General features: G+C 40.5%; 1 protein-coding gene across 1 annotated transcript in view; it reads left to right on the top strand.

The window, feature by feature from the left end:
• Positions 1-12,534, top strand: part of LOC138261057 (UNC93-like protein MFSD11) — a 52,561-nt gene that overhangs the window by 23,845 nt on the left and 16,182 nt on the right. Inside the window, exons 7-8 of the mRNA XM_069209674.1 lie at positions 4,228-4,369; positions 10,368-10,417. Of these exons, the coding sequence (XP_069065775.1) occupies positions 4,228-4,369; positions 10,368-10,417 (192 nt within the window). The remainder of the gene's footprint in view (positions 1-4,227; positions 4,370-10,367; positions 10,418-12,534) is intronic.

The raw sequence follows: 12,534 nt of genomic DNA, 5'->3' as shown, positions 1-12,534 counted from the left end.
GTTGAGCCACAGTGGCTTAAAAAGTGATACTAATGAGGTGCAAGGAGGCACTAGGCCATGTTAAATCTGGGCCAGTGTTGCAAACATGATGGCAGTTCTACAAATGCCAGGGGATTTTGATCACAGATGGGGCACTAATCAAGAAGAACGTTTACACAAATGTCCAAGAGAGAGAGTCTTTGTAAACCCTAAATTGAAAAAAAAAAAACATGCATTCAATCAAATATGTCGTTTAGTTCTTTGTCTTTATGATACGTTGGAGACAAGGCCTGGGAGCCAAAGCCTCTTTGTTATTGAAACAGCGATGAGCCATTTGTTCAGGTGTAAAAAGTGAAGATAGAAATGAGTACCAATGCAAGGGTGAGACTCAAGCAGACTAAAGTGTGAGCAGCTCCCAATAATTGTGGCATATCAAGCCCTTTTATGCAGGAATAGACAGTACCACAGTCTATCTTTACATTATCATGCGTATCATGAATCCTGTGCTGTGATGCACTGTGAAAAGTAAATGGAATGGACATGGATAAATGCACCAGGCTAGAAAAGTAAAGGCAGCATAGATCACTAGAAATGCTCTAATTTCTTGTATGCTTTAGCAAATTTAGGCCCATATTTAAGGAAAGTGTCGCTTCATTACATGAAGCACCACTTTTCTTGTGCCCCATTGTGCCCCCCTAACACCATCATGTGTGCACCGTCTTAATGATACGGTGCACCATGGCGCACGTTAGGATCAATAGCATCGTAATTTCTTACGCTATTGTGGTACTTTGCAGGATTTGGTGCTAATCCTGCAAAGTACATAGAGTCCCATTATAAACAATGGTGTGCCTATATTTAACGGCTGCTCTGAGCAGGCATTAAAAATAACGCTAAAAATGACGTAATGGAATCTCATAGATTCCACTGCTTCATTTTTCGGAGCCTCCAAACGGAGGAACTCCCCCCTTGCATACATTATGCCTTGCACGGTTTACAAAGTGTTGCAATGTGTGCGTTGCACTATTTTTTTAATTTGCCGCTCCGTTTTTGCCAACCTAACGCCACATTAGCGTGAAAAATTGACGCTGATGTGGGAGTAGGTGGCGCTAGGCTCTCCTTAAATTTGGACCTTAGATTCAGTTTGATTCTTGGTATTCTCAGGGTCAGCAGTCAACTGATTGGCATAAAGATAGAAACTATAACTGAAGCATAATAATTAAGTGTAGTCTAACCACTGGTAAGCAATCTCAGCTAAACAGCTTGAAATTACCAGCACTGAGACCATCTCCAGTTTGACTAGTAAACATGCAGCAAATGAGACTGTTTCCTAAATAAGCATAAAGTATGGCACAGAGGAGGCTAACAGAAAACATAAAACTGAAAAATGCTACATAAGAAGCGGTCTATTCTCTAAAGAATAAAACTTGCAGCTCAGACACAATACTAGACACGTGGCAAGAGGCACTTAAGAAACAAAGGCTTTGTGGTCTTTTTAAAGTTTTTTAATTCCATTTTTATTGAAACAAACCAAGTAACAAATGAAAAGAAAATGACTGTGGTAATTGAAAAATGAAAACAAAACAATGTTACAGTCTGCCTCAGTAGATTACTATAATGAACTCACTTAAGTAATACTAGTAAATTCTTGGTCACTAAACCCCAAATCAAGTCAAATTGCTTTTGATGGCCTGTGTGAGTTGCAGTAGGCCAGATGTCCCTCCTCCCACCTATCCTGAAACGAGGACCTTTCTTCTGCCATCAGAGTCGAAACACATGGATAGGAGATGAAGAGACAGTGTTTGTGATTAAAAGCAATATGTTTTTTAATCTGAAACCCATTTTTCCATGTCCTACTGTTATTTCCAGGTCAAAGTGAATTGATAGACATTAACACACTGACTGCAGAAGTTCTAGATCTCCAGGTAGCCCAGTGCTAAATGAAGTAAGGTGCCCACTGCCTCAGCGATGTAGTACATGTCCAAGATAGTGCGGGGAAGTATTTAGGTCAAGAGAGGATTTGCAATTTAAAAGGTACAGTACACAATAATGTGAAAATGAATAGGCTGGGCTGAAATATTTGTGACTCATTTCCAACAATCTGGACTAAAACTGGTTGTCAGCTTCTAAATCTCATTCAAAATTACTTATTTCCATAATGTTATGATCTTCTGATTATATACTAGAAATCAACACATTATGATATTGTGCTTAAGATCCTTTAGATTTATCACACCTGCTCATACATTGTGTAAAATTCACATCAACTCTGTTGATGAAAAATGTAAATTTGATGGGATTTAGTCTGTTACGAAAAAGATTACAATTGCTAATCAGTAGCTCTAAGGTGGTAGCGTACGTAAAGTGTTTCCTATTTTACACAGCATGCACCTCTGCATGTTTCTAGATGAGTAACACCCATATGAGCCAGACAGAAGTTGGGTATGCAGACAGTGGAAAATGTTTTGAAGAAGTTGATGGGGTGTAATCTAGAGTGAGGTACGCTGGGTGTTGGGGAAAGGGTTTTTTGTTGTTGTTGACCACCATCAAATACCAACATATTGTCAAGGTACGAATATGTAGGGAAGTATAGACTTAGGGGTATATTTACAAGAAACTGGTGCTTCGGCTCCGATGCGCTAGTTTCCTTGCGTCACCCTGCACCCCAGTAATAACACCATGGAAGCGCTGTATTTACAATACAGCGCACCATAGCCACACATTAGGATAATAGCGTCAAAAGTTTTGATGCTATTCTGGCGCTTAGCTGGGCCAGCGCCAGAAATGTTGGTGTTAGTCCAACAAAGAACATGGAGGCCCATAGGATAAATGCATGAGTGTCACTTTAATGCCTGGCCTGAGCAAGCATTAAAACATGAACCTAGAATGGCGCAGTGAAATCTTGTATACATTATACCTGATGCAGTTATAATGAGGCGCAAGGGGATGCAAAGTGGTGCAATGCTTGCATTGCACCACTTTGTAAATATGGAGCAAGGTGGGGGATTGGTTAGCGCCGCCATAGTGTAAAAAAAATTATGCTAAGGCGGCGCTAGGGGCTTGTAAGTATGACCCCTTAGTGTCATACTAAGGGGTCAGAGTAATTTAACTCCACCTCTATTTTCCTTGACAACATGCTGGAAACTAATATCATGGAATTGGTGTAGTGCAGGCTAGTAATGAAACTTTGATATTGTGGTAGAACACCCACATAAGATTGGATCCACTAGAAAATGTAGGTCCAAGGCTCCTATGGTTAAGAATCGACAGAGGAAAAGTCTAATGAACTCTAGCAGTGGAATTTTCAGCATCTTAATTTTGATTCACCATTGAAATTTCCCTTTCTGATTCCAAATGAATAATTACTAGTAATATAGGAGTTTGTGAATAGGGTCCCAGCCTTATAGAATCAGCTGCGTTGTTGGTTTAATCAGTTCCCCTGCACACTCTGTAAGTCGATTTACCTGGTATTTTGAAAAAGATGCTAAATCCCCATTAAGTAGAAACATTGTGTGGCATGATGTGCATAAGTGAGGAAGAACCTTTCAAAGGTCACTAACACTAAGTTGTATACAGTTCCTGAAAAAGGTCTGTGGTCCTAGCAGCCTTGCCATTTTGTAAACCGTGAATTCCTCAATCTCTGTTACTTAGTCCAGTTGCTTATTCAACATTATGTTTAGTATTTTGGTCCGATTAATTCTACTAGAAAGCTCTCAATATTATCATTAATATTTATTGATTAGTGTTATATAAGGATTCACAATATTCCCCTTGGTGCAATTATTAGCAGTTTGAAATGTCTGGTGATCCTAACATTTTCCAACCTTGTTATTGCATGCTTACTGTGTTTCTTTAAATGTAACATATTTCTGGGTTCTAATGGATTCTTAATGATACCTAATTGTATTTTTGGCCTCCCCGATTTTGGCACAACAATCCTGATGACATGCAACAGTATTGGTCGGATTTTCCGAAAATCCATTTTTGTGTTCCTTTAACTTATTCTATACATACGGCCTGCTCCACTTCACAATATTTGCCATTCCTTCATATGCTTTCTAAATTCCTGTGTCTTGGTATTAAACTGTTTCATTCTCATCTTAGCCATCATTATCCAAACACTATGTATAAGCATATCCTTTTACTTTATTTCCTGCCACTCGAACACTGCAAATATTTAATACAGCATTGTTTGATCTGGGATGAACCTTTCCCAATAACTAATATTTTCTCTCCTCTTTTAACTAGATAAGGACAGAAGGACCTTGTTAGGAACACTGTCCATTATTTCTCTGGTGGGAACAGCTCTCTTGGTTTTTCTTCAGAAGCCTGAAAGCCAAGAAGAGCCCATTAATGAAGGTGAAGACCTCCTTTTGGAAGCTGAAGTAATGTAAGCAATATTAAGCCACCCCACTTAGGGATTACTTGTGTTGGTTAATTTGATTGCCCACTGTACTTTTTTGTCATTGTTGAAAAGGTCCTGCAAAGACATGGCTATAAATTAACGTCTGCAGAGTAATTTAATCAAAGTCATTGTAGAAAAACAAATTACCTTAGAGTGAACTTTGTCCAGGATGTTAGGACATTGTAGTCATTTAACAGTCGCTAATGCAACATTTAAGACTGCCAGCTACTACACAGGTGTTGACATTTCTACATTCGGTTATATAGTTCTACACCTTGACATCTCTGAACAAAGTTACTGTGTAAAATCCCATATTTAATTAAATAATAGATAGAACGTAAACATGAAGAACATGTTTAACTGTGAAGTTAGCGCTGGGACAAATGTAAGTGCTATCTGAGTGCAGTGTTTTAATTGTGTACACAGGTGTGCATTTTATGGTTTTGGATTGTCATCGTGGTTTACACAACTTCCTGAGTCCTCTCTAGAAGATGACAGTAACTACCTGCAGATAGACATAAGTGAGGAATTGGCCCTTACACCTTCTATGACTTGATTAGAGAGGCTCATAGTAAGAAGGCTCAGATGTGCCACGCCTCCCCATTCTATCAAGAGAGAAAATAAATGAGCAATAGATCCATAACCAATTTGAAAGCAGTCAGGGAAGGTAAATTTTCAGAAGAAGAGAGGCTCTCCTGGGTTGAAAAATGGAACAGCAATGAAAAACTCAAGAAGAAAAGACAAATTCCTTCTTTGGAGGACTATCCAGATATGAGTCCAGAGTAACAACATTTGGGGTGCTCATGATTAATTAGTGGACCAATAAATGAGAGTAATTTGAAAGATCTGGTAAACAAATGCAAACTTGGGGAAAAGGTCTTGTTATATAAATTTGAGGATCTTGGGTATTCAAGAAGAGGCTGAATTATCTTCTCATGGTCCAGGAACAATTGCATCTGTCAGCAAATGGTTTGCTGATTTATTATTAAAGTAGGTGTTAGTGGGAATTGAAGACAGTCGACACACATCTTGCCATTGTCAGAGCATATAGTCTACCGTTTACCCCTCCAAAGGATGAGTTTGCCATTGCATGCTGGTTTGCTGCTAAAAGAAATTATATGTGTGATTGACCCAGAGAAACATCAGGTAGTAACCTCTCTTGGGTAATTGTTTTCCATTATTTCTGACCTATTTTTGAGACTGTCAGTAGCTGAAAGCATGTGAGGAGATTTATAACTGAATTAAAGCTGTTGATAATTCCACTCATGGTTGTTTCTATGTGGATGTTAAACGTAATTGTGCATGGAGATATTTTTTGAGCCGGAGTAGGTACAAGAGTTTCATCAAAATGTTGGGATACAACCTCACATGGATGGCTAAAGAGCTGGGAGTGAATGAAAAATGGAGGTGAACCTCTTGATGTTTTTCTCTATTTGTATTTATCACCCTTAGGGTTGGGAAGGTTAGACACAGTGAGCTGCAATAGTAGACAGGATGTGTGACATCGCATCTTTGAATAGAAGAGCATGGCAGGGGAGGTATATTTGACCAACACGGACCTACTTTGAAAGACTGAGGGACAAGTATGGAGGGAAGGACGTAGAGGAACAAAACAAGGAAGAGAAAAAACAGTTCTTGTTGGGCTGGGAACTCTGGATCCTATGAAGTTTCAATTGAAAGTTGTCTCCCCCTAGTCTCAAAGGGTTAAATAAAATGCAGAAGTATGGATCTATTTTAAAGTAAAGCTTCATTTTCTACAGGATACTCATGAGCTGAAAAGCTCTTACTTGATTGTGTAAGATTAGGAAACAGTGAGTCTAAAAACACTACAGTGTACCGTGGGGCCACTACTGTTATCTGGTTAGATAGATATGAGATGAATAAGCAGGGATGATGGATTATGGGCTGATGAGTCAAGGAAATGGGGAGAGATGCACAGCTTTCTTTTTTCTTGCTTGTAAAGCTTTCTTACTTTCTTTGCACCTATATCCCACGTTCCTGGCTCAATGCAGGAGGTACCTCCTGATCATGATGCACAAGCGTATTCGTTTTGGTAAAGGAAGGTTGGGATTTTAATTTTTTCTTTTAACCAGAAGACAAGGGATGGACTTTGAGCTGGATAGGAATCATCCCATAGGCCCTAGGTTAGAAAATGTATGTTGGAAATGATGGAGCCAATTAATTTAATCATATTTTTGTAGGCATATGAATACTGGGATTCAGGCATGTACTTATTGTAGAACTCCCTTTTTTTGTTTTTCAAAAAGAGCAAAAACAGTAAGTAAGCTTATGATGTAATATGATCACAACCTAGACAAAATTCTATAATAGGACCAATAGGAAAATTACCCATCCACAGCAGATAGCGCTAGATTCTTCAACTTTAGCTGATCCGGAGATTAATACTTAAATTATTTTGGAAAAAAAAAAATTTTTTCTAATAAATATGGGTATAGATTTCTGTGGCCTAGGAGGCCTTCAGTTTAAGGCATTATCTCTTCAGTAATTTTGACCAGTGTGTCTGCAAATAAATGTTTAAATTCTGCTGGGGTTTTCAGCCGCACTGGAGCTCCCAAATCATTCCATTGCAGGTGGACAGACTTTCAAGTGGAGAATTACCATACAGCTTGTGACCTGAGCCACCCAGGGCTTGCCTGGCAGGAAAGAATCAGGACAAGATGAAGTATGTTTTGAAATCTAAAAGACACATGCCGCAGAGGTTTCTTCAGTCCCCTGGCAGCTGTTTAGACTCATCTGTTTTTTAATTTTTGCAATTTTATCTAGCTCAGACTCGAACCAGAAGTATTGGAGTGCTTTACGTGAACATGACCAGTTACATTACAAGGTCATATTGATTGTTTAGCCACGTGAAGGTTGAGGGCCTGATTTAGAAGTCAGCAGACGGGTTACTCCATCACAACAGTGAAGGATATCCCGTCTGCCGAAATCTAAACCCCATTGAAAATATTGGGGTGTAGATTTCAGTGGGTGGGCTATCTGTCTCCATTGTGACCGAGTAACCCGTCTGCTGAGTTCCAAATCAGGTCCTACGTGATTTGCCCAGAATCCCAAGATTTTGAACCAATGCCAAGACTTGAGCCTGTTTCCCCAGTTCCAAAGTCAGCAGCTCTGGTCCTAATGCCACATCCTCTCCCAGAGGATCACACATTATACAAGGAAGTCCTCTATGATGCTGTTTGGTGATGTCATTTGTGATCTCATCAGTGATATTAGCAAAAATATAGACCCATATTTATAATTTTTTAGTGGCACATTTGTGTCATTTTTTGTCATTATAATTGTATTTTGTAAGTATGCGCCGCTTTTGCATCAAACAATGATGCAAATACGGCGCTAAAAAAGTATAAATATGGGCCATTATTTGATATGTCAAAAATGTGGTCACCAATGATTTTAATTGCCAACTATGAGGTCATGTAGGAGGCCTTGAGAAAGGCATGAGGAAGTGAGTTAGGGTTTGTGTAGCTAACCTGAAACTGTTGATGTAATAGAGAGCAATAATTTCTGGAACCATAAACGAGAACCACTTCTTTTTTACCCTTCACCCTCTTTAACATACTCCAAACACAGGTCAGCATGAAACTTGACATACACAATTTTAATGAGTGATCCCAATGTCCTATCAAATTTCGGACAGCAAAACCAATAAGCCTGGCATTGGTCGCCAGACTTTTGACAATTCTTGCCTTGCTTTTTTCATGGTTTTTTCCAAAACTTTATTGTTTGGAAAGCTGCCCTCTTCAATCTAAACAAAAACATTGGCTAAAGGCAAAAATGTTGTTTTGGTAAAAAAAACACAAATTGCCACAGTACTCCCTGGCAATGAGGGGAACTACTTTGAGTGTTGATGTGCTTCTTGTGGAAGGGCTGCAAGCCGTAACTCATAGTGAAGTCTGGCAGTGGCCGAAGGAGGCCGACACATTGCCCCTTGCTGCACGCTGAAGTGAGTTGAAATTAAATGTGCTTGACAGAACCACAGCCTAATGGACACAGTCTGGGTGAAACCCATATAGGTGACTATAATTTTAAAAACTAATTTTAGTAAATCAAACAGGTCTTGGCTAACAGAGACTTAAAAAAGCCAACCAGTCTGGCATGGGCTGCCAGCCTCTTGCGTTTACAAAAGAAGGAAAGAAAGAAGTAAAGAAAGAGTCAAGAAAGGAAAAGGAAAGAAAAAAACATGGAGAGAAAGAAGGAAGAAAAGAGGACTGAAAGAAGGCTGGAAGAAAGAAAGAAAGAAAGAAAGAAAGAAAGAAAGAAAGAAAGAAAACAAAAAAAGAAAAAGAAAAAAAAGGAAACAAGAAAGAAGGAAAGAAAGAAATGAGGGAAGCAGGAAGGAGAGGAGGAAGGGGAAAAAATGAGCAAAGGAAACAGAAGGAAGAAAGAAGAAAGGAAGGAAAGAAAAAGAGAAGGAAAGAAAAAGAGAAAAGAAACAAAAAAGGAAAAAGAAAAGAAAGGAAAGAAAAAGAAGAGGCAAAGAAAGAAGAAAAGAAAGAAAAAAGAAAAGAAGGAAAGAATGGATGGATGAAAGAAAGAAAGAAAAAGAGGTAGCTATGAAAGAAATAAGAAAATGAAAGATGGAAGGATAGAATGCAAGAAGGAAGGAATGAAGGAATGACAGACAGGGTTGCAAACATAGAGCAGCCTCCCGATCTTATATTCAGAGTCCATGTGAATTGCTGGTTTGGTGTGAAAAAGCAGCAGTCAGACGAACAAAGGCCTCAGAAGGAATTGACAACAACATAGGCACTAGCCAGGAACCGCTGAAGCTTGAATGGGCCTCTGCTCTCATCTGCTAGAAAGCGTCCAGCTATCCCACCAGGCTCTGCAAACAAAGGTAACAATGAAGTAATAATACAGTAAAAGCAAAAACACTGGCACTGATGGGAACTATCGTGTGTGCGATGCGCTCCTTGTGAAAGAGCTAAATGGAGTTACTCAGAGTGAAGTTAGCCAGTGGCTGATGTACGCTGACCTATTCTCTCATGTTATACAGTGTAGTGAGCAGAAGGAAATTGTGAATAACACAAACCAATGGACGAAGAGAGGTGGCTGAAAGCCCCTTCATGGAAGTATATTTAAATATAAACTCCCATGGGTCTTTGCTAGCGGCAGACCTAAAAAGGACTTTGGTCTCAGCAGATACATATACATTCACATATTGATTTGGACTGGTGTCAGGAATGTTGACTAGAGATCATGTTTGGATTCCAGCTTCCCCTTGTGACCACATGGAAACGATTCTGCTATGTAAAATTGTAAGGGCTTAATAATTCAATAAAGGCATTAAGCGCCAAATATAAAAGCTGGATATTTGCTTTAGGTTTGTAAAAATGTTGTGCTCGGTTCATGATGCAGTATAATCATTTGGCTGCTCTTTAAGCCAACCAGGTACTCAAAAAGTGTTATTTCCTTACGAGTTTCCAAAAAAGCATATCGAGTGATGGTTGGTACCAGTATGTGAGAGATATCACACTTGGGATGTACTTACAATGTATGGATTATTCTTTAAGACTGCAAGCACATTGGTGTTATTGGAAAATAGAAACTTGTAAACCTTTTAAAAAAGCAGGGCCTTTTCTGAAGTTGACTGTTAACTGGAATTATTTGCAAAAACTGTGCGAAGGATGAATATGGAATTTACCTCAAGGGTCTGTAATAGGCTGCACAATACATACAGGACATTGTTCATCTTGTCCTTTAGCTGTACCTTAAGAACTTGGCAATGTCCTTTCGTCGATACGTGAGCCAGACAGTTCACATACTCTGGGCTTGCACATGCACCACATTCAGGCGCGAGCATCTCTCAGTGCAACATCTCAGAATGTGTTGTGTAGCAGTGAGGCTCCAATTGTTTCCCTAATGCGACTTGCAGTGTGGATTCTGGCACACTAGGAGAAAAAGGAGACATTTTGAGTGCTCTCTAGATAATGATATATGATATTGTTCATCTCCTTTCCAGATCAAAGGAAACAGTGGCTTCGTCTTTCAAAGAAGCATCCACAGAGCTGGGTAAGTCTTGTGCTGTGTCAACTACTAACGGCATCATTACGAGGCTGGCAGTCCTAGGTCCGCCGCACTCCAGCACGGTCAGAATGCGGATTGTCTTCTTTGCAGATAGTGCGCATTCCTAGGGTGCTGACCCGCCTGCTCTGTGCTACTGGATAGGATTCAGCTCCCTCAAGTCCTATATTGTAGCACTGTTCCTGCCAGACTGACTGGTGGAAATGCGTATTACAATTTTCCCACTGGTCAGCCCGGTGGGAACATTGTAATATGTTCAGGTGGTGGAGGGGTGTAACCACCATGGCCGTGGCGTCCTCCCTGCGAGTTTGGTGGTGGGACTGCCAAACTCATAATGAGGTCCTAAGTCTTTTTGGGTTGAATGGCCTGTAGAACATGAGTTTCCCTGCAGATGGATGAACTCATGGGCCCGATGTGGCTTTTAGAGCACTGTAAGTAAAAGGGCAGAATGAGGAGGACAAAATCAGCTATAGCTTTTTAATATGAAAGAGATCCACAGTGACGTTCCTGGTACTTGGACAATAACCACCATCTTAAATTTGCCCGAGAGGTATAGAGGATAACGCTAAAGTTTTCATATCATATGATGATATTCTTTTGCTAAGCAGAGGGCGGTATTTAGAGTCCATGAGTGTTCCCTAGAACATGGACCCTACATCCCTGGACTCGTGTACTTTTTGTACCAAGCTGAGCTCTGTCCAGTGCTATAGAAAGTTTGGCTGCACATTCCCAGTTCTGCAATATTATATGCACCATTCTCATTAACAACAAGATGCCGACACCAGGCGCTACAGTCCCATCAGTTTCGCAATCAAAAGAACAAAGTTGCACACAAAACATGTATTTCTTGAATTTACTGCCACCAGGCTGCATTTGTTGTGTTCTAAAGCTTGTGCAGTCCCATGTCTAGTTGTCATAATTTGGAGCCCCCTTCGTCTTATAGGTTTGTGGGTGGGTTTCACATTCATAGGTGCCAGGGTTTGTTTTTCCTGGGGTATGGGTTTGTGGGTTCCACACTCACACCAGGTGAAACTATTCTTAACAGCCTTATCTGTCACATAATTACTGACACCACGTTTTGCTCTCGCCTGTACAATGGCCTTATTATCCCCTTATGCAACTACACTATACTACACTGGCCTCATGGGTCCACACTGGCTTTCCCAAAGGCATGTTATCCTGTTTATTGCAGCCTCAAGTCTTCAAAGCTCAGTCACTGACACTAAGCAGACCTTTCCTCCACGTTAGAGCCCAAATGGGCCCTTTACACACTGACAAAATGTAGAGGTTTTCACTGCTTTACATTATAAGTCCCCCTGTGGCTAGCAAAATAATGAGCTCTCTCAAAGGTTCCACCTTAACTTGCTGACACCAAGCGATTCATTCATGAATACCAGGCCTTAATGAGTTGTTTAGTAGGTGATATATGGGCTCTCCCATGCAGTGCCTCATTGGTTCCACAGTGGCTGGCTCACAGGTAAGCTCTCCCATGTAGTATAGCCTCAGAGGATCCACATTCAATGAGAGACATCGAGGGAAGCTCTCTTTGGGACTGCAGCCCAATGGGTCTTTTACACACAGACACAGTAAAGAGCTCTCCATTGCTATGGACACACATTTGATTCCTTCCTATCATGGGCCTGTCTTCGAGAGGGGGAATTGCTGCATCCTGGGCAGCTGCTCCTCAACTCTGTAAGCAGGATTACTCCTTGCACTCAGGTGAGGTCCAATCTAGGCTATTCCCATTGGGTCTACTACATTGTCTAGTCCTTTAGCCACGCACTCACTGTGGTACCAATCTACTGCCCAAACCCACCATCCATACCCACACACACAGTCCCTCAAATATCTTAGAAATAATCTGATGATTGTTTACTATTCTAGAACCTAAGACTCCTGAACGTGACACAACCTCACACACACGTGCACTCACCCACACATGCACACACATGCAAACAGACACACACGGAAACAAACCCACGCACACACACACACACACACACACACACACACATACACGCAAACAGATACACATTCCCCTTCTTTTCCCCAGTCCTAATGCTTCCAGCACTTTGAGCTTATAACATTAGAGGGCATATTAAATA

This window comes from Pleurodeles waltl, chromosome 10, assembly GCF_031143425.1.
Source record: "Pleurodeles waltl isolate 20211129_DDA chromosome 10, aPleWal1.hap1.20221129, whole genome shotgun sequence".
NCBI lineage: Eukaryota > Metazoa > Chordata > Amphibia > Caudata > Salamandridae > Pleurodeles > Pleurodeles waltl.
Note: the sequence above shows the minus strand (reverse complement) of the source record. Positions and strands in the feature narration are given on the sequence as shown.